This window comes from Sander vitreus, chromosome 13 (assembly GCF_031162955.1).
Source record: "Sander vitreus isolate 19-12246 chromosome 13, sanVit1, whole genome shotgun sequence".
Taxonomy (NCBI): Eukaryota; Metazoa; Chordata; class Actinopteri; order Perciformes; family Percidae; genus Sander; species Sander vitreus.
This window is the reverse complement of record NC_135867.1, coordinates 7,768,037-7,790,087: the sequence shown is the minus strand read 5'-3', so window position 1 is coordinate 7,790,087 and position 22,051 is coordinate 7,768,037. Positions and strand designations below refer to the sequence as shown.

General features: G+C 42.7%; 3 protein-coding genes across 5 annotated transcripts; 2 read left to right on the top strand and 1 right to left on the bottom strand.

Moving 5' to 3' along the window:
- The first annotated feature begins 20 nt into the window (after positions 1-20).
- On the top strand, positions 21-6,146 carry slbp2 (stem-loop binding protein 2). Of its 2 annotated transcripts, XM_078265857.1 has the most exons (9): positions 23-214; positions 1,553-1,708; positions 2,352-2,432; positions 2,591-2,668; positions 3,534-3,677; positions 4,143-4,313; positions 4,449-4,611; positions 4,966-5,095; positions 5,459-6,146. In XM_078265857.1, the coding sequence occupies exons 1-9, from the start codon at positions 162-164 to the stop codon at positions 5,521-5,523; spliced, it is 1,041 nt and encodes a 346-aa protein (XP_078121983.1). In that variant the 5' UTR covers positions 23-161; the 3' UTR covers positions 5,524-6,146. The 2 variants fall into 2 exon arrangements, with proteins under 2 accessions (XP_078121982.1, XP_078121983.1); XM_078265856.1 differs by lacking the exon at positions 5,459-6,146 and having other exon boundaries at positions 21-214; positions 4,966-5,266.
- A 1,361-nt stretch (positions 6,147-7,507) lies between these two features.
- fam53c (family with sequence similarity 53 member C) lies at positions 7,508-20,500 on the top strand. 2 transcript variants are annotated; one of them, XR_013502884.1, is made up of 6 exons: positions 7,508-7,884; positions 11,155-11,511; positions 11,640-11,697; positions 11,958-12,967; positions 13,578-14,533; positions 19,369-20,500. XR_013502884.1 is itself a non-coding variant. In XM_078266858.1 (5 exons), the coding sequence occupies exons 3-5, from the start codon at positions 11,691-11,693 to the stop codon at positions 13,863-13,865; spliced, it is 1,305 nt and encodes a 434-aa protein (XP_078122984.1). In that variant the 5' UTR covers positions 7,508-7,884; positions 11,155-11,511; positions 11,640-11,690; the 3' UTR covers positions 13,866-18,215. The 2 variants fall into 2 exon arrangements, 1 of the variants encoding a protein (XP_078122984.1); XM_078266858.1 differs by lacking the exon at positions 19,369-20,500 and having other exon boundaries at positions 13,578-18,215.
- On the bottom strand, positions 19,200-19,981 carry hspb9l (heat shock protein, alpha-crystallin-related, b9-like). The gene has a single exon (XM_078266859.1). It carries the CDS (start codon positions 19,979-19,981, stop codon positions 19,352-19,354), a length of 630 nt encoding a protein of 209 aa, XP_078122985.1. The 3' UTR covers positions 19,200-19,351.
- Positions 20,501-22,051: the final 1,551 nt, after the last annotated feature.

Sequence of the window (22,051 nt, the reverse complement as noted above, 5' to 3'; positions counted from 1 at the left end):
ACTTAAGGCTACACTCCATCATCTGCCGGACCGGAAGCAGCCCAGGTTGGTTTTGGCATGCAGGCCCCGCCCCTCTCAGGTGCGGCTCATTAAAGAGCTGTGAAAGCGGAACAATGGCGTCTGTCCGTCTGAACTGAAGGCGCCAAACTCAAACTGCAAAAATGTCAACCAGCGGAGTGGAAACGGTAGCTCAGAGCCCGCTGCGCTCCTCCAGGTCTGTAACAACAACCGGAAACACGTTTCATATTTTTGTTATTTAAACCACAGAGCTGCACATACTAGACACGTTTCTTTTTCACACGTAGCCCCAGGTCAACTGTTCCGGCAAACACCCGGATTATAGCTACTCACAGAATATGTTTGCAAATCAGTCTCTTCCACTTTAGAAGGGGCACATTTTCCACCCAACGTCAAAATCATATTTTTATTTATATTTTAATTGGATTTTTATATATGCTGGTAAATCTTTGTGAGTAACTATCTCAGGCTGCACAGAGGCTGCAACTCTCCTCTCTGATTGGTGGATGTTATACTTAGAAAAACTTCTCTAAACTGCACGATTCTCCGTTAAATGGCCTATAATACTAATCTGTTATTTATAGTCAGTTTTGTCATAAAGGAACTTTTTGTAGTAAGTATAATATTTTATCATTCGGTGTGGGGTCAGGTTAAAAAAAAGAAATGGCCGCTTAAAACATTTGATTAGCTTATTTGATTTTTACTTTTTTTTTTTTTTTTTTGCTCCTTCATTTGGAATTCCCAATAAACAATGATGTTTGCTAGGTTTATATGAATAGATAAATGCAAGAAACAATGTTTCATTCACTTAATAAACAAAAACCCTGGTGTAAAATAGTCAAGTTAAGGAATGTAACAGTGAAATAGTAGGCTACTTTTAAAAAAAAATAATAATAATTTTAAAATACTTATACAAATCTAAAATTTCAGGATAAATTTAAAAAGCATGAAAGGCTTCTCACTCTGAGGATGAAGATACCATAGATATAAAACAGTTGTTTTAAATGAAGGACCTTTTAGTAGTCTCGCATTGCCAGACCTAGCTCCAGGAATAGTGTATTTATCAACGACGTTTCATTTCTGGGATTGTTCAAGTGTCGCTGGAAATTCTGCCGGATGTCTGTCACTTTCCACTTTCTTTGTGTTGGCATTTTAAACTCTGGTCGATTTTATGTGTAAATCCAGACCGCTAGCTAGACTTAGGCTATCTGTCCAATCTGAGTAGATTATTATTATTATTATTATTATTTATTATTATTATTTTTCAATTCCAACCTTGGTTATTAAGTTTATAAAAAAAGACATGAATATAGTCTGCATGAAACACTCACAGGGTAAAGATGCTTTTAGTAGTCAATTTTCAGAACATTGTAGTTGTAGCAGACCCACGTCAATAAAATCTGCGGTCGCATAGTTATGTGCCTGAGTGTAAGTGCAATTGGATTCTCTGAGCATCACGGTTGTCTTTTCCTAGGTGCTTAAAAATTCCCCTTTCCTTGACCCATGACCTCATGACTTTTATATATGTCTTCAGCTTCTGTTTCAGTCCGTGGTCATGCGTTTGTGTGAAGGGCTGGTCGACCGCCGCGTGGAACGGCCTCCCTGACCCACTTCTGGCTGCCTCCAGATGCTCCGCCCCCGAGCCGTGGCTCCTCCCCGGCTGCAGCTCCGTCTACGACAGCCTGGTCAGGTGAGAAACACACCTGGAGGTCTCTGAATGGAGCTACAAGTTCTGAAGAGCGTTTCAGATGATGATGATGACCTTTTGAATATCTGCATTGACTGGTTGACGGGTCACCAGTCTGTTTAGAAGTACTCCGATCTTTCACTGAAGTAAAAGCAGTAATACTACAGTGTAGAAATACTGGACTTCATGCTGCAATATTGCCCCTCTGAGAATGGACTAAAAGTATAGCATAACATGGAAATGTTCAAGTGAAGTACAAATACCTCAATTGTACTGAAGTGCAGTACTTAAGTAAATGTACTTGGTTACTTCCCACCACTGTTCATCAATACATGACGATATAGCTTTTATAAACTGTGATTTCAAACATGACACAAAGTAAAATATTGACGATTTTGTATCCAACATCAAACGCCAAGTGGATTTTTTTTTTAATTTTTATTATTCCAGCTGATAAAAACAAATCTCCAGATTTCGATGTAATTTCTATACAGCAGATGTTTTGCAGAATAATCAAGAGATGGGGGGGGGTGAAAAAAAGTTGATTAGAAGGAACCAGTTCACATAAAAACAGTAGGTCAAATCTCCCACTCATTGATTACTTCTTGCTGTCTTGCCCTCTTCTTCCTCCTTCTCTTCATCACAGTAACATCTCTCCTACGCCGTCTCCTCCTGCTGCCAGCAGCCCGCGAGGACGAGAGAGAGCTGCCAACAACAAACCTCGCAGGTCCGACATGCTTAGCATAAAGACTGAAAACAGATGGACTAAATGAAGTTCAATTCTTTGTTTTTTATAAATTATACAATGTGCGTGTGGCTACTAATACTAATTGTCCTAAACTATGTCCACCCTGTCTGCAGTCACACTAAACTGTCTTCCTGCAGGCCGTCCATACTGGAGCGTTGTATCCTCAAAGTATCCACCAGCAGTGTGGCTGTGGGGACGGACGATCTGGACAAGAGGTCGGTACACTCTGAACACAGATGCTCAACAAACTGAAAACGTTTAACCCTCGTACATCTTGTGGGACATTTTCCCTTTCTTTATTTTTTAATTCATTCTGGCTGTGTTAATGCCAATGGCATACATTTTGGGAAGGGGTGAGTTTTTCTTTTTTTTTTTTTTTTTATTAGTCTATAGTAAACCGTGTATCCAAAATATAGACACTCAGACCCTGTCCCATTTAAAACCAAAATGTTTGATCCCACGGCCATTACAGAATAAAATCATGCATTCCTTTATGTGGGGCAAATGCATGCTATTTTCCTGGTTTCACTAGTGGCTTGGTTTGTTTGTTCATCTGTTTGTCAGTCTGTTAGCAGGCTTATTGAAAACCTACTGATTTTCATGAAACTTGGTGGAAGGTTGTAGAATGGGCCAAGGAAGAACCATTACATTTTGAGCAGATGAGATTCACAGGGCGTATACACATTCTTTTTCACTTCCGTTAACATTGTGAGAGGGCATTTTTGCTGCATTAATGTGGTGTCGGAACAAATTGAAAATGAGTTCCTGACTGGTAAAATTCTCACTGCATTAACATTGTGAGATAGGGCATTGCTATGGCGGAGGTCTGTGCTCTCTGAGGGCCCTTCTAGTTGCTGCTGTACTCTGGAGACCTAATAGTGTTTGACGCAATGCATCAAAATCAGTCAGTGTTGTTGCCAATCATTGACACTTTTTTTTTTTTTTTTTTTTTTTGGCACTTTATTGACTTAATGGATCAGACTAATAAGAAACCCACTCGAAAGGAAAAAAAAAAAATTTACTCATGGTGCTACTAGTGGTCAAACGCTCCACAGGGTCTTATGTATCTGGTCCCTGCAGGCCCCCTCTCGGTCGCTGCTACCCTCGCATCCCCGACCCAGCCAACACGGAGACCAACGCTGCAGTTATGAAGCGCCGGCAGAAACAGATTCAGTATGGCAAAAACACCAGCGGCTACCAGAACTACCTGCAGCAAGTCCCCAAGTGAGAAAATCCAAAATGAACGTCCATAAATCTACTTAGAAATCTTAGGGGGGGAAAGAGGCTGCAGAACTTGCCTGAGAATCATGTTTTTAAATTATTTTTTTTAGCATCAAAGTAATCCAGTGACAGTTGCACACTTTAATGAGACTAAATGAAAACAAATGTAGACTAAAATGTCTGTGAAAAGAACAGCAGTACCTACCTGTAGCTGACATTACAACCATTTGATGAGCTTTTACAGAGTCTGGATCTGATTCATTATTTCTGTCATTTTGGTTCACAAACGGGCCTACATGTTGGTATAGGCAAGTTAGCATCTATCAGATTAGCAATGGCATTTTTGACTTTCCCACTGAGCTGATAAAATGCAGCGGAAGGAAACATGATTCAGTTATTAAAAGAGAAACGTAGTATAATCGGTGACTGTCGTATCTGCTCTTTAAAATCTGACCGCTCCTCCTTTAGACATATGAGGGACCCTAAGCTCCACCCGTCCACTCCTAATAAGTACAGGAAGTACAGCCGGCGCTCCTGGGACATGCAGGTGCGTCTGTGGAGGCGAGCACTGCACCTGTGGGACCCTCCGACTGACAACCAGCCGGACGCTGCTGACACACAGGACCCAGTGGAGCAACTGTGGGTGGAAAGAATGCCTGTCTGAACTAGAGCTGCAACTAATTATTTATTGTGATTTATTTCTTGAATGAATTAATCATTAGAAGTTATAGTTTATGACTTTGTAGTAAATTGAGCTCCTTTGTTTTATTTCAGGCAAAGCCAGCTGGCGAAGATGACCTCTGACCTGTGTGAGGATGGAGGAGACAAGCAGAGAGAGAAGGAGACTCCAGCAGCCTCTAAAGCCTCCTTTGTGTCTCCTCTATCTGCCATGATGTCACTGGATGGGCCTGGAACCTGGAACGTTCCGCTCTCTCCGGTAACGACTCAACAGCCAGATTAATAATATAGTATCTTTTTTTAAATCTTTAAAAACAAATGTTTAGTTTTTATATTTCCTAAAACAGCTGGTCACTGTATTTTTAAAATCAAACAAATGGGAGGAATAGTGCTTTTGTTGGACTATTTTCAGCAGCAGTTTAATCCACATTTGGTGCTTTAGTGAGTATGGGGCAGCATTTAAATAATGCTGAGGTCATAAAGCCAAAGTTAACCTTTTTTATAGAGTTGTATTTAGGGGAAAATGTTGGATGCTTTGCACAGCTCCAACATTTTTTTTTTCTTCTATAAAGACCTGGAAGAAACTTGTTCATCGCAGTTTTCGTCCTATCAGGAGGCAGAGATGAACCACAGGACTCTTCGCTCTCCTCCCGGCCTGAGCTACTCCTTAAGCAATCGGCTGCCCACTAATGACAACATGACCGACTGGCTCCGCCTCCTGCTGGAGGCCGACAACGGCCAAGGTGAGGTAACAGGGGAAAGTATTCAGACATTTTACTTGGTAAAAGTAGTAATACTACAGTGTAGAAAGTGAGTTAAGTCCTGCACTCCAAATTTAGAGAGAGAACTTTAATGTTACAGCTGGTAGCAGATAATATAAATACTCAAGTACAAACTTGAGGTAGTTTAACGAGAGAGAGTGTTTTTGTTCAGGCATCTCCTCAAAGATTTACAAATTCACTAAAGTTTGAAACTGGTCGGAGCAGTAATCTAAGATTTTTTTTTTTTTTTGTGGTTTCTCTTCGATCTCAAGTGTCTTAATTTTTTTTTTTTTGCATTTCATCTGACTCGTTGGATGAATTTATTCCGTTTTTGTTTTCTGGTAGATTTTGGCTCTGATGACCAGCAGGTTCCTGTTTTCTCTGACCAGCTCTTGTGGAATCCGTACTGAAAAGTCACTGGATCTCCACTAAACAAGGTTTAGTTGTCTTGTCAACGTTTCAACTCCTCGATTTATTATCGATAACTCGATGGGATGTTGTTGATCCTGAATGTGTTGGAGTGAAGTTTGTTTCCAGTACATTTGTCTTTTTAAGATGGTTGAAGATTTACTATAACGACAGCAGGGATGTGATTGATCCTTGATCCCGAGTTACATCCGCCCCTCCACGAGGAGGGATGCAACCTGAAGAGAACTGAGAGGAACCACCCTCCTCTCTCAGCTGAACACTTTGACCTGAGCATGGTACTTTACTTTGCACTTTATACATTTCTGTTGAACTGCATCAGATGGAGCACTTCCCACCTGCATCATGTTTTAGTTTTGAGTCCTGCACTGATGGAAAAGCTGCTATTTTTTTGGTACTTTAAGTCACATTAACTGTATTACTCCCATTTGGTGTCACTTTATTGCCTCTCTGCAGGCTGTTGTCTTTGTCCCACTGTCACCTTCATGCTCTATCTGGATGAGCAGCTCCTTTCTCTACCTCCCCATGTTTTTTCTAAAAAACTAAAACCTTGATTAATGGAGGGGGAAACGGCTGTCACTTTGTGTTGTGAGTTTTCTTTTACTTTTTGTTTCCCAATTTGTCATTTAATGCTGCTTGAATGTCGAGAGCAAAGCTGAAAGATGTGATTAATAAAGATGTAAATAAAGTGTTATAAATTCGCAGGCTGACCTGTTTTCTTCTTCTACAGACCTAAATATGTATTGGTCCCCATTGGACAGTATACAAGGGTTGGGCAAGAGGGGTGGCAAGGCCCCCCCCCCCAAAACGCCCCCAAATTATCTTAAAAAAAAAAAACACAACGACCACAAACTGAGGCAAAGCGACCCCAAATTCAAGCTGACGTAAAACTACCACAAACGGACACAAAACGACCCCAGAGTGACTCTAAACAACCCGAAGAAACACAAGGGGGGGCTGTTTGTGTCCAGGGGCCCATTGTTTCATAATCTGTCCATGGCTGTAGGATATTTGGAGGTACAAATGGCAGCCGTTTGATATTCAAATTAGACTATTTGAAGTTATTAATTTGACAATTTATTAAAGTGAATAAAATGTACCTTTTTTTTATTGCCAACAATCAGGACTTTGAACCTGAGTCTCAACACATTTTTCTAAATGTGCATCCCTTTTTAGAACTTGAACGTTTTATCGAGCTTTAAGAGTAGATGTTACAAAATCTGTTTTATTCTCTTAAATCTGATTCAACACATTTTCTTTCCAGCAAAGAAGAAATCAGGACATAAATATACAGAAAATACAGTAAGTGACATGTCATTTCAAATATGCAATACTTTTTTTTTAAACAAAGTGCTGCGTTACATGTTTCACATGGTGCTTTAAACATTTCAGGAAGCAAATTAAATCAGTGATATAAAAACAAAATGAAAAAATACCCAATATTAGATTTTAAAAATAAAAAAGCTTTTAAAAGTAAAAATATTACCGTTTGTTAAAGGTGTTAATGTAACATGAATGTATTCTCCTTCATGAACAACTCCTTTAACTAATGTAAGCAGTTGAGCAGACTGAGGTTATTTTAGTCAGTGCTCTGCAGAGGAGTGTCTTGGTCCACACGGTGTGCTGCTGCAGCCAGACAGCATCAGTCTGATCTGACGCTGAAACATTTGTTTCTGTGTTTGTCCTTTTAACTGCAGCGCTGACACACAGTTTCACCTCCTAAACAATCTGGATGATTTAATAGTAACAGCGATATGACTGACAGGCAAAACAGACCGCAGGTCTGCTGCTGTAAACAAGCTGCTCTGATCAGGCTTTAAACTACAACTCCCATCATCCTTCAGCATTCCAGCTCTCTTCTGACACTTACTGAATCATATTTATTTATGTTGTGTCTCTATTTTAATAACCCGCTGTTAGTTGGAGTGAGGATGTGATCAAAGAAAAGAATAATATAAATATGTGGCAGGTGCTGGTGCGGGGTGATGAGGTGTAGCACCGCCCCTCCTCCTCTTGCCTGGCACCGTAAATGTTATTTATGAATGCCTACCGCTCACGGGCGTGTGCACGCAGATTCGTTATTATTATGTTGTAATAATTACAATACATTGGACATTGATTACCGCCGATGTTTAGGTTTGTCCCGGACCCTGTGGTTCTCGCTGTGTGTGGTTAACTCCAGACTTTAATTCATTGTGGTCGGTTTGGTGCTGACAGCGGCGGCGGCAGACGGAGCGGTGCTCTTTAATAATACTGGGTCAATACACCGAGTCCACCGCTGTCTGCCAGCCCGCTGCATCCACCGGAGCCGCTTCACCCCGTCACCGGAGGTGCTGCCCGATAAGGTAAGCATGCCAGCCGGCTGAGAGTGAGAAAAATGATCCCTTGTTTGGTGGTTCTCTAGTAGCTAGCTATTCCGGGCTGCTCCATCCCGCAGCATCCCGCCGTGTTTTCCTCCTCACATGCTGCTCGGAGAACTCACAGGCCGGCCAGACGTTAATATCATCCCCGTTATTATTATTGTTAGCTGCCGCTGATTCTGGGTGTGAATTAGCCTGTGAGGCATTCAGGTTTATTCAGAAATAACCTCTCTCAGCTAAAGGCTGGAGGTGGGGCGAAACACGACAACATCCCGTGTGATATTTAGTGGGTTTGTTTGTGAAATCACCGCCGCTAATGCTGCTAACGCTGGGCAGGTCAGTTAGCTCCAGTTAGCTAGCTGCTGCCCCTGGATGCCAGGCAGCCAGTGTAGCTCCCTGTTAGCCCCGCGGAGCAGACCAGACTAAGCCCTGGGAGTCAGTGAGGCTGTGGCGGGGGCACACTCCTCAGTCAGCCGATTTGTTTCAGCAAGCAAAATGGCTGAATTTATTGTGCCGACCTTGAAAGTAATAACGAGATGACATATTATTTACAGCAAGCTAACTGTTCAGGTGGACTGCACGGCAGCGCGAGCTTGCTCGCTGATGTAACCTGCTGCATTAATATCAGACGTTAATTATTAATTTTTTTCCACAAAAAAAATCATAATGACATCCCCACATTTATTCTGCACTCAAACGGGGAAACCGCTATATCGGTGTGTTAGCATCCCTCATTGAAAACAATGGGATATGTTAGCCACAAGCTAGCAGCAGCCGGAGATGCCCAGCGGCCTCAGCCAGTCCGGCATCAGAGAGGCGGCTCTGCTCAGGCTGCACAATGGCCTCCACTGCCAGGGACAGCCTGTCATCACCAAACACTGTGCCTTTATTTAATCACAACCCAGTAACACTAGTAACTCCAGACACTGGAACCAACATCAGGAGAGTTTCAAGTCCCTGAAAGTACAATCAGGATCTTAGCTGTTTGTGGCCCCTGACCTCATTTGGACCAGGAGCCAAAACTCCATCAGTTCATGTGTTGACATAATGTTGTATCATATTTCAAAGAGGGGTTCAGTCAGAAATATAAACGACGATATATATAATTTTTTTTCAGTTCTCTATGAATCGATTAGGTCTTTAAGGGACCCCTTGTCTATCATTGAGTAAGCTGACTTATTAAATGACATATGCTATGAATATTTCATATTATATTCAAAGCATAATAACAGCACAGGACATCTGATAAACTGTACAATTAACCCAAATAGTGAACGCTTTAACTGCAGGACGTTTGTGTTAAAGAGCGATTTTAGATGAATTTAGAGCAGATTATTTCCTGTGAATGTTGCATCAGAGAAATTATTTCCCCTCCTTATTTTTTAGGAACTTTTAATACAATTCTCAATTATGTATTTTTTTTTCTTCAATTTTTAACAATCATAGGCTTCTTTTTTCAGTGTTTCAGTTCAGTGTTTTAGCGTCGTACTTTTCACATGCATGAGGCTGTTATGCAGAGAGGGAAGGCTCTGTGAAATATTGCTGTGTTCAGCTCTATTTCAGTTCAGGTCATGTTCAGGTCAGTTTGGTTACAAGAAAGTGAAAACTTGTGGAGATATTGTTTTTTTAAATTTGTTCATTCGGGTCACTTATTTTTTTAAGAATTTGATTACTGTAAAACACAAAAGATAAGCAATTCGTAAAGCTCAGAATACACATACAAAGAATCATAAAAATTCTGACATTTAGCTCCGAGGACACCTTAAAGATAAACATAAAAAATTTAAAACGCAAACAATATTTGAAGTGACGCTATAGGATGGACGATGGACAGACCCCTTGCAGTGTGCGGCATTGGAAATGGTGTATTGAAAATGTTGTCCTGTGTCCACAATTGTCTGTGTCAAACGGTTCATAAGTTATAAAAGGGGCGGGCTAAAGTATAGGGGTCGGGGCAAACCATCACCAATGAAAAACTCTCTGCTGAGTTCAAGGATGCCTCACACAAGTGGACTGTTGGTCCAGAAAAATAAAACATCTGAAGATGTCATTTTGGGGATTTTCCACTATATTCTGACATTTTATAGACCGAAGGATTAATTTAATTAATACAGACGGTAATGTCCATAGTTTCCTCAAGCCCAAAGGGAAATCTTTTTCAAGTCTTGTTTCGTCCAAAGCCCCAAAATATTCAGAACAACAGTGTTGAAAATCATAGACTGATTATATTGTTGAATTAATTAAATTAAAGCAGTCCTCAATTATTTGACTTAATTGTAGCTTAACCATGTCCTGTGATGCTACTTCAGCACACTTTAAGAACAAATATTACTGGGACCACTGCAACAAATTGCAGATGAACATTTAATATGCAGGAATTCTCATTATAGCCACTTCTGCTGACTATCTGTGTAACAATTTATATACATGGTCCAGGTCCAGCCATACACAGGTTTATACTAGGGTTGCACGATATTTACAAAATGTGATATTGCGATATCGATTATGAATATTGCGATGTAGATATTAATTTCAATATTTTTAAACATATGTAAAATTACAAAAGTTATGGGAAAACACATCAAAATAGATTCATAACAAATAAAAGAAGTTTTCTTACAACACAAGGTTCATTTCAACTGACAGTCATATTGGACTGGTACAACATGAATAAATAAATAACGACCATGTCTACAGAACATGACATGTTTTACTGGTTGGACAGTGTAAAATATATAAATGAAGAGAACAGGACACTACTTTTCTTTCGCTACTCTGATTCGTTCCGTTTTGTTGTCTTTATCTATTTCTTCACTTACACTGTCACTCTGTCGAAATATGCACACACGTGGTACGCTCCATAGGGTTCATTACGCAGTGGACCCGTGCACTGACGTGCACTAACGTGCAAGTGGCACAGTAACTGGCCAATGGAACATGATGATTATAGCGTTTCAAGTGGGTTCTAAATCAAACCCAACTATGCCACACAGTGGACGGGACGCAGCGCTCCACAATATAAACCAAATATTGCAACCCCTTTTGATATAATATTGTGCAACGTGATATTGTGATAACGATTTGTTTGAGTCGATATATCATTCACCCCTAGTTTATACCTAGTGTTGTTTTTCATTTGTATGTATGGAGTCTTTATTCCCTTCCCAAAGGCTCTCAGGTCTGCACCCTCTTGTACTCTTTAAATTAACATGTGTGACTCTACAACACTCATGTGCGTCTCTCCTTCCTCACCAGGTGCGTTGCCAGGGGCAACAGCTGACTGACAATGTCCTTGTGAGAGTGGGCGGGGCTACCTGGCCCTGAGGTGGTAAGGAGGAGGAGTCTCAGACTTCAGCCCCTCACCCCTCTCCTCCTGCGACAAACCGACCGAACGGACGGACACACAAACGGGTGTGGCTCCCTCTTCCTCTTCCTCCTCCCCTCTCCTCCCCGTTCTCTCCCCGTTCTCTCCCCCTCTCCTCTCCGCAGCCCGCCCCCGTCTCCCCCCTCGGCCCCGTCCCCTGCCACAATGCTGTGGTCACGCTGCTTGTGGAGAGCCTGAGGAACCATACTCTGGAAGGCGACCCTGCTCAGCCAGGGGACTTTTCGCTGGTGAGTCTCACCTGCATTCAGTCTGAAGTCTCATTTTATAAATTAACATTTTTATCATTAATCACTAATCATTAGTAGTAAAATAAGATTGTTAGTCTGTTTAAACTCTTTGTCTCTTTTTCTTTCAGTCCCTGCTGGACCCGAAAACCCTCGCAGAGTGCTGGCCCCCAGATGGCTTGATGCCTGGTGAGTGTTTCAGATTCAAGGATTACCTGTGATTTGCTCTAAATGAATAGTCATTTAAAAAAAGAACTCCAGTAATAGTAAGTATATACACTTCTAGAAAATTGGGGAACTTGGAAATTGGGTAAACCCCCCCAAAAAAACTGGGGGGGGATCCTACATTTCCCATGATGCAGCTCAATACTGAGGAAAAGAAATAAACCGGAACGATGCATGCATATCAATAATCTCATCATGACCTCTGTGTGTCTGTGTCCTCTCAGAGAGCAGCTACTGGCAGCTCTGCCCTCCCTCCAAGTCCGGCCTGCAGGGGGGGTTACTGAGCTCTAGTTTCCCCCCCGGCCCCGTGCCCCTGGTGCCCCCAGATGCTCACCTGCAGGAGGGTGGCGACCCCCTGGACGGCACCCCCTCTCAGCCTCAGCAGCACCGGCCCCTGGCGCCCAGCACCTCAGCGTCCGAGCTGTGCCTCCCCGGAGCGCCAGCAGCCCCTCCCGGCCCCGGGCCCCCTCCACCTCCTCCACCGCCCCCAAAACGGCACTGCCGTTCGCTGTCGGTGCCCGAAGACCTGTCACGCTGCCGCTACACCTGGCGGCCCAGCGCCTCGCGGGTCTGGACCCCTGTCAGTCGCCAGCAGTGCCATGGGGGAGCAGGGGGAGGGGTCACAGGTGGAGGCTTGGGGGCAGGAGGAGGGGTTATAGGGGCAGGTGCAGCAGGGGGAGGAGCCTGTCCTCTCCGCGCTCCCAGCTCCTCTCTGAACTCGTCACTGCACTCCTCATCCAGCCCCACCTTCTTCAGCCTGGCGCTGTCTCCGGACTCCCCGCTGCCCTGGAGCTTCCCCTGGGACCCCAGCGAGGCGGCGGCGGGGGGAGGAGCCTGCTGCTGCTTCTTCCCATCCCCCTCCTCCTGCTCCTCCTCGCCCTCCCCCCTCCACCCGCCTCCTCCTCCTCAGAGGCGTTTCTCCCTCTCCCCTGTGCTCATCAGAGACTCGACGGCCTCCACCTTCCTGCCTCCGCCTCCCGTGCTGAGTCACGCGGCGGCACGTCCGCCGAGCTGCTCAGCCGTAGCCGGAGTGACCGTGGGGGGCCCCGTGCCCGCCTCACCCTCCTCAGCCTGCAGCACACCCTCGTCTCTGCGACGCAGTCTACCGCCGCAGCTGCCACGCTGCCACTCGCAGCCCTGCGACCTGCTGCTGCTCAAACCAGGTCTGAAGAGACGCCGCGACCCCGACAGACCCTGCGCTCGACCCGTCCTCGACTTCACCAAGATGACTCAGGTTCTGCAGGACATTAATCTACAACTTTTATAAGCTGTTTTCTATTTAAAGTAATGTTTGAAGCAAAAATGCCACATTTTGTCTGGTTGCCGTTCCTCAAATGTTTATACAAACTTTATATCTTTGGGTTTTGGGACAAAACAAAAAGATGTCACCTTTTGATTCTGGGAGATTGTGATGAATCGATCAGATTAACTCTGTTAGTTGCAGCTGTAGACTTCTGAAAACCCCCCCGTTTCTTGCACTCATGATAAACACTAAACCACTGACTAACTAAAGGAACTGTTCAGCTGTTGATATTATAAAACTTGGAAATATGATCTAATGTCATTTCATTAGTTTCTGATTGACTGTCAGGTTTTTGTTCAAGTCATATTGTGGACATTTCACACACACTTCACAGTTCAGTTAACAGTTTAACCGCTGCCCTTAATTAATGGTTAGCTATATTAAACTGCATGTACCGTAACCATAGCAACAGTAAAAAAAAAATCTCGGCTGATTTATTGGTAATATAGAGCTCTAGTTTTCAGAGTTATTTCCAACTTATCTTAATGTCTAATCAGTTTCTGTGTTCCCCTTCTTGACCTCCCTCCTGTCGCTCCTGCAGACTCGCAGCATCGACCCACAGTGTCTGGAGCGCGGCGGCGGCAGGCTGGCCTGCGGTGGTGATGTCTGCATGGGCATGGAGTCCTTCATGGGTGACTTCCGGGGCTCCTGCTCGCCGGCCGAGTGCCTGGGTAGGACCAGCATCGGGCCGCTGAGCGAGAGCGACGAGGAGTGCCCCGAGGACGATGACGACGGCGAGGAGGAGGCCGAGGAGCGTGAGGCCGCTCAGCAGGCAGTGTTTGAGAGGGATTGTACAGAACTCGACTTGAACTTAATAGAAGAAAACTGACTTATTTGTAAATGGAAGGCTGTTCTCTGTTTCAGTTTTTTTAATTTAGTTTTGAATTGATCTGAACCCCCTCCCTTCTTCCTGGACCACCATTGTCTCAACACTCCGCGCCTCCTTGCCACCAATCAGCAAGGCTCTCAGGAACAACACCTTCTCTCATTGGATGAGCTGGGGTAAACAAAGCTGATTGACGACGACAGTAATGATGTGACTACCACCTGTAAAGACTCGACGCTGTGGAATCCTCCTGGCTGCTTTTTAACATTTGTGCTGTTAGAAAGTTGGTTTTTAAAGTGAGAGTAACTCTGGTCGCCTGTGACGAGAGGAAAGTATTCAACAGGGAAACCCCTCCTGCATCTGTCCTTCAGTTACCAACATGATCAACAATGCATCGTCATGCTAACACACCAACAAGCCATTGTTCAGGTACCTGAAGCCCAGATGCAGATGTTTTCCCACCTCTGTGACTGGACTCCGTCTGTCCAGGTGCGTCGCGGCATCCTGGTGTCTTCCAACACACAGCTGCTGAGTCTCCGTAACACACCACAGTCTGATGAGGCCGTCGCCGCACTGCAGCGCCAAACCTGACACGCCATCACCACGTCCAACACAAACACCAGACCTCTTACCTCAAAGAGCTGCTTTAATCTTCAGTCAGGATTTAAAAGGTCAGTTTACCTAAATCAAAAGACATATTTCCCATCGTCCCTTTCAGCAGTAATTAAGTTCAACTCAAGAAATAATTTCCTAAGTAACAAAACAAATCTTAGTTTAAATCTATCGCAGCCCTCAATAGACGTCTCAGATAGAGATTTATATTTTTATCTGAGTAAAGCATTTTAGTTTGTGACAATGTCATTACGAATACATGTTAATATCGAGGCGTTGTTATATTCATCATGATATTAAGAATGATAAGAGTCAATCATCTTTTATTGGCACAACTTCATAACAGTAAATAGTTCAGACGCTGGTGTCGTATCAAAACCACTACTGCAAATAAACCACACACACACACACACACACACACACACACACACACACACACACTATGTGACCTCAGCGTGGTGATGCGTTCAGATTCGCTGCTGTTTCGTGGTGTCGTTTCATCAGGCTTCACTGAGGGCAGGTAGCCACTGATGCTGTTGTTCACCTGAGTGTTCCCACATTCCTGTCATACACCTGTCACTACACACTCCTGCTCATTCACTCAAGTGTGTGTGTGTGTGTGTGTGTGTGTGTGTGTGTGTGTGCGCGTGCGTGCGTGCGTGCGCACTGGTGGTTATGTGACTTGTGTCCAGATTATGTCCTGATATAATTTTCCCGCATAGACACCCGGCCGTCTGAAGATGTTTTATTTAAATCGTCCTCTCTGAGCGGCCAACACGTACGACTTCTGTGCTCACGTTTCCAAACGTTTTAAACAAAATTTCCAGAAAACGGTCAAAAGAACACGTGTAATGTAGACAATAAACAGCTGGCTGAGCTAATTCTCCAGTTGGTGCCATTAAACTACTGCAGAAGAAGAAGAGGTGATTACAAGAGCTCCAGTCAAAGCTTAAACGTTGGAAATCATTATGGAAATATGACGTTTCTGTTTTTTTTTATGTATTATGGTGAGGGAGGTTACAGTCTCCCCATTGCTCCGCACAGGTCTCATGTGGTCAGCTCTTCATGCTTCATGTACGTAAGTCATAATGTATTCACTCATTATCTCTGTTTCTGCTGTTAGCCACACAACTACTTTTACAACTCAGACAGAAAGGGAAACTTTATTGCGATTATTCAGCCTTTATTTAGAATTTCCAGCGTTTCGGTGTTGACCATAATAGAATGACCAATTCAGGGTTAAAATGCGGACTGCATCGGTTCAGTTTCTGCATGAGGATTGTTTGGAATGTTTAGTGCTGATACCTCAGCTTCAGTTATTGTATCAGCGTCCCTTTACATAAATGATATGATTTACTTGTAGAAATAGATAAACATGTTTTTCTACAAAATAACAACTTCTTTCATTGAACAGAAACTGTCAAAGATGTTACATTTTGTCTAAACACAAGTACATTTATAATAAATCAACAGGATTATGAATCTGGGCAAACATTCAATGCTAACCTTCAGTACTTGACAGTTTTCAATACTCCATATAATTCATTTACAGAAATCAAATTCCGGTTGCTTTTATTCTCTATCTGGATTTAATCTTGATGCTTAAGATGCACAGAACCACCAGGTGTGGATGTAATGTCAGGAAAGTCATCTGAAAAATGCTTGCAGGTTATGTTTTCTATTTTCTCCAACTTTTGCTTGAAACCAAGAACAAAAGCTCTACGTTTAAAGTCTCCGAACCTTTTACATCGTTTCACTGAGCGTTAAGCTGCACCGCTGCATAAAGGACCACACGGCCTGTTTCACATGTTTTTAGCTTTTCTACCGAGAATCATACTTCACATTCCTGCTGGTCACTTCAAATCCTCCGTTAGGTTTCAGATTGATCGACCTGTAGTGAGATAATCCATCACAGCCAGTGTTTTTATTTGACTTTGTGGTAATACAGTTGGAAATCTCTTTGGTGATGCATTCAAAGACACTCTCACGTCCAAGAGTTGATGGGCAGCTGCAGAAAAAGCATCTAAGAGCGACGATATTAGAGACTCAGACCCAGAAGACAATCAACAAGTTAACAAGACCATCATGTTTGAAAAAGAAAATGTGTGTCGGGTCATTTCAGTGCAGCAGACGACTCGGATCATGTTGAAATGTCCCTGAATGCACCAAAAATAGGACAGCGTTACGTTTAAAGTGACTAAAACGTAAAGGTATTTGTATGTTGACTGTGATGGATTATCATCATTTATAATTGTGGCAACTGTTAAATTTTTTTTAGAGTTTGTTTAAACTCAACAGCAGCAAATTCACTTTGTAAAAGATTGTTTTTGTGTTAGCGAGTTGTTTTTTTTATTCAGAGGGTTTCAGTTTTGTGATCGTTTCTCTGTCTAATGTCAGATTTCATCTGTCACATTGTTGAGGGGGTAAAAAAAATAATTTTTGAACTGAAAAACATTTTCAAACTCTTGCACTCTTAAAGGAACTGTTCAACATTTTGAGAAATACTTTCACATTTTCTTGATAGTGTAATGTTCAGGTGGATATCAGTCAACTGTTTATGTGCTAAACATTCTATGCTCTTGTCAAAGCCACCAGACTCCATTGACAAAAACAGCAATTTTACCTCAGAACAAGGAAGTTGCTGGTCTACCGCTGCCTCGATAGGTTAGTTTGTTTGTTTGTTTGTGTTATTGTGTGACTTTGGTGTTTTGAAGGGTTAGGAACTAACAAAACTAACAAAGTAGACCAGCAACTCCTGTGTTTTGCGAGGTAAAATCAATGTTTTTGTCAATGGAATCTGGTTTGATTGATGAGAGCATAGATAGCGGCTTCAGTTCGCCCTGTGTAAACTTAAAACAGGGCTGGGTGTATTTTTGGTATCTTTGGTTTCCTCTTGCTTCCAGTCTTAATAAGCTTGGCTAACCACATCCTGACTCTAGTTCTGTACTGAGCACACAGACATGAGATCAATATTCTCATCTGAACATCTCTCACCGAGGGAGAGAATAAGACTATTTACCAAATGTTGAACTACTCTTTTAAGGTAAGGTTGAAGTTTGCTATAAGCTAACATGTTAGTTCCACGTGCTGTCTACTAGAACTAACTTCTTGAGAAAAAATTTACAAAACAATTGAGAATGAAAGATTACATTTTAAAAACTGAAATTTGTCCAGAAACAATGTCCCTCTAGCACACATATACAAACACAATGTCCCTGTATCATATACACAGTGTCCCCGTAAGACACAAAATAACACCCCTCTCCGCACTCCCGCCTGCTTTGTTTTTTGTTGATCACTCCATAACACCCAACATAAGCCTTAACTGAACATATTCTATTATTCTGTAAATCAAAAAACGTTAAAAAGAAAAAAAAGGAAAAGACTAACGGAGAAGAAAAGGAAATGTGTACTGTAGCTGTTAAATTTTTAGTCCCTCTGTTCATTATTTTCTGCTGTTTTTTCTTAATATTTCTAATCTGATGTCTGAGCGTGACAATGTGTCAGCGATGAATGCATCCGTGTTTTGAAAAAATAAAAGAAGCTTCGGGACGGAGGAGGAGCTGTAAATGGAGGAGCACTCGTGTACAAAGTTAGCGGAGAGACTCGGACATCTCTTGTCTTTTAGAAATGTTTTTTATTGTATGTGATTAAAAAAAAAGAACAATGACAACATGGAAATTTGAAAAGCAGTTTGTGAATAAATTAAGTTTATTGAGAATTATTTTACAAAGAAAGGAAAAAAAAATGGTGTCCTGTGTTTATTTTCATCACCCCCATCAAGTCTGTCAGAAACTAGTTCTTTTAAAATGTTAGAAAAATCTCGGCACATCCCTGATGGTCAAGATTAAAGGGGTATACTGCTGCTTTGTATGTTTTAGTCCAAGAACTACAGGTTTAGCTACAGTATGACCCCCGCCCACCATCAACATTCAAACCACAGGATTGGCTGCTGCTGTCAGTCTGGATTGAGTGACAGTAGACAGCTGAATTAGTTATTATTTTTCTGAAGCTGTTAAAGGTTTGTTTAATGGGTAAATACAGCAGGTCAACCTCAGTATATTTTTAGTTATCTTATATTTACTGTGGCTGTTTAAAAGTGAGAACAGTTGTGCTATTGGAATAAAAAAAGATACTTAAAGAATACATTTATAGTATGAGAAAAAGGTATTATGAAGCCAAAGTTCACAATAAAAGTCATGATACTATGAGTGTAAGACTATAAGTGTCAATTTAATCTGAAAAGGTTATAATAAAATCCAAATAAATCTTATTTTTATTAGAATATAAGTAATATGAGAATGAAGTGACATTTTTATGAGGACAAATTTCTTAGTAGAAAAAGAATACATTTGCAATTTTATAAGAAGAAAAAAACAAAAGTGAAGATAAAGTTAATTATTATTGTTTGTCAAAATGACAAAAGTCACAATTTACTTTTCTTTGTCATATTTATGAGATCAGTGATAAACATTTATTGTTTCATTGAACAGGGACAGTGCATATATAATAAACATTGGTGTAGTGCTGAACAGATGTTACCCTACTTTTTTAAAATTAAGTTATTGAAATAAGCATTCAGAGCAATAATAGAGGATAGTAATGTTTGAAAAAATATACTACATTGTCAATAATTAAAGACAAATAGAATGTTTTTCATATTTTGCCATCATTAAGAGAAAAAAGAGTCGGACAGGAAACCAAAAAGTGTGACGAAGATAAATAAAACATGAAACAAGTTTATTATAAACAGTTAATTTCTAAAAATCAAAGTGCAGGTAAAGAATATCAGATCCATGTTCCCTCTAATATTATACACAATAAAACCACACTGAAACTACAAAGATAGATGAGATGGTTCACTGTGTGTTTTCAGTTCATTTTTTCTCAGCAGGGTTGCTTTCTGAGGAGGAGTCACTGCTGCTGGAGGATGTGATGGCTGGGACAGAGGTGACGCTGATGGGGACGACCCTCTCCTTCCCATCATGCATTGCTTTCTCCCGGGGGGCCTGGATCTGCAGCTGCCCCCCCACCAGAGAACAGGTGACGGTCTCAGGTTCGACGCCATCCGGCAGGTCGAACTCCTGCCTGAACTCCTGACACCTGTAAGAGTAGGAGCCCTTCTCGTCCTCCTGCTTCTTCTCCGTCCTGCCGCTCACCCTCAGCTTCCTGCCCACCTGTTTGACTGACAGCTCCTCCGGGGCGAACTCCTTTGTGTCCAGGCTGAGGGCGAAGCTGCTGCCGTCCCTCCCTAGTTCCTGGAAGGCGATGGGCTGGAAGACCCCTGTCAAGGATGAGGTCTGGTCGATCTCCTCAAAGATCTTCTGGTGCAGCCTCTCCATGTACTCCATGCTCTGCCTCATCTCCTGCATGTGGCGGATCATCTCCTGTTCGATGTGGTAGAAGAGCGGCCGGGTCTCGGGCCACAGGCTGCGGACAGGCCAGTGCAGGTCCATGAAAGGTCTCATGTTGACTGTGGACGGCTGGAAGACGCTGGGACACAACATCCTGACGAGGTGAAAGTTTCAGATCAGTAGCTTCAGGCTGGAGTCTGTCTGACTGTCTGTCTGATGTCCTGCTGCCCTTGCTGTTTATATATGCACAAACCCCCCACCGGAAAGTTCCAGCAGCATTCCTGTGTGTGTGTGTGTGTGTGTGTGTGTGTGTGTGTGTGTGTGTGTGTGTGTGTGTGTGTGTGTGTGTGTGTGTGTGTGTGTATGCGTGTGTTTGTGCTCACAGTCTAAATGCAGCCCGGCTGGTATTCTTGCAGCCTGCTGCCAAATGCCGAGACATCTCAGCTTTGTTCTATTTCTGCTGCAGGACTCTGTCATGGTCTTTATACAGCAGGTGAACACTCACAAACACACACACACACACACACACACACACACTCACACACACACACACACACACTTTTCAATTTTCCATTATTAGGCGATTGTGTAACAAACTGATTAATCCAAATTATATTTTCAATAGAAAAGAGTTATTTTGGAATTGTTGTATTAATACATTTGTTATTGTCAGGATGGTGTTCTTTGAGTTTACCCAGATCTTTATAGACTTTACCAGATCTTCATCACAGTAGCTCTCTAATTATTGTCAGCTTAAAACTTTAGTTGATTGTTAGAAACGTATCAATGACTACGTTTACATGCTGTAAACAGAACCAAGCTGGCAGGAAGTCAACAACTTTTTTACAAAGGCTAGAGGGAAATCAGCCCCAGAGTCAAATGACATTCAGTACAAGGTGTACAGGTATTGCGAGGAGAAGACTCTGAAAGTTACTAAGGGTGGCATGGAGGAAGGACTTCCTTGCTAATGGTTAGTTGTTTGGTGTAGGAGAGGAAAACTCCACAGAAAATCAAACAATTGTGAACCATCTCGCTCCTTAATGTGAAAGGCAAAAACTTCTTTGGGATTCTGGCAAGAAGGCTGAACACTTTAATTTTGGACGAGTACATGGACACTTTAGTTCAGAAAGGTGGATTTCGGGGGGGTACCTGGCTCTCTTGAGCGTAATCTCTAACATCATTGAGAACGGGAAGAGGAACCATGGTGACCTGACAGTACAGTGGCTTAATCTAACCAATGCCTATGGAACAATAGCCCACAAGCTAGTGGAATTAACATTGAAGACCTACCATGTCCCAGGGCAATTCCAGTACTACTTTGACAAGTTCTCAGTGATTATATTTTCCACAGCGATGAACCTTCTCGTCAAGTCAGCAGAGAAGTTATGTCAGGGTGCAGTACGTGGCATCCAACAGGTGCCCATCAGGGCATTCATGGACAACATCATGATCAGTATCAGCAGTACCTGAAGGGAGATGCATTTTGGAGGACTTGCTCGAGCTCACTGATTGGGCAAACCTGCGAAATCCAAAAGCCTAGTACTGAAGAGGGAGCGAGTCCAGGATCGCTTTCGCTTTAAGATCAGGGGAGGATATCATCCCAACAGACCAAGAGAAACGTGAAGAGCTTGGGGAAGTGGTACTCAACAACAAAAGGAGTGTGAAGAAGATGCTCATTCAAGCTGAAATCTGGATGACAGCTCTGGAGAAGAGTGGCCTACCTGGAAAGTAATAAGGCCTGTGGATACAAACATGGATTGCTTACCAGACTGCTTTGGGCGCTGCTCATTTATGAGGTACCCGTCTCCACTGTTGAGGGTCTGGAGAGGAAGATGAACACCTACCTGAGGAGATGGCTGGGTTTCCTGAGAAGGTTCTGCTCCATTGGCCTGTACAGCAAAGGCAGCAAGCTGGAACTGTCAGTAACATCGGTGGTCAAGGAGTGCAAAGCAACTAAAACATGCCAGGCCAAGATGCTGAGAGAAAGCAAAGATGCAAGAGTGCGCCAGGCAGATATTGAGGTCAGAACAGGTTGCAAGTGGTCAGCCAGTAGATCGCCTGCATCATGCATGGTGCAGGGGGATGTCTGCAAGGCAGAGGTGGAAAGCAGACATGTCAATATAGCCATGAACAAGTAGGGCAGCTGGACTAAGTGGAAGAGCGTGAAAGAGAGGGCACTGACCTGGCAGCACATTTGGAGCATGGAAGGACACCGGATCAAGT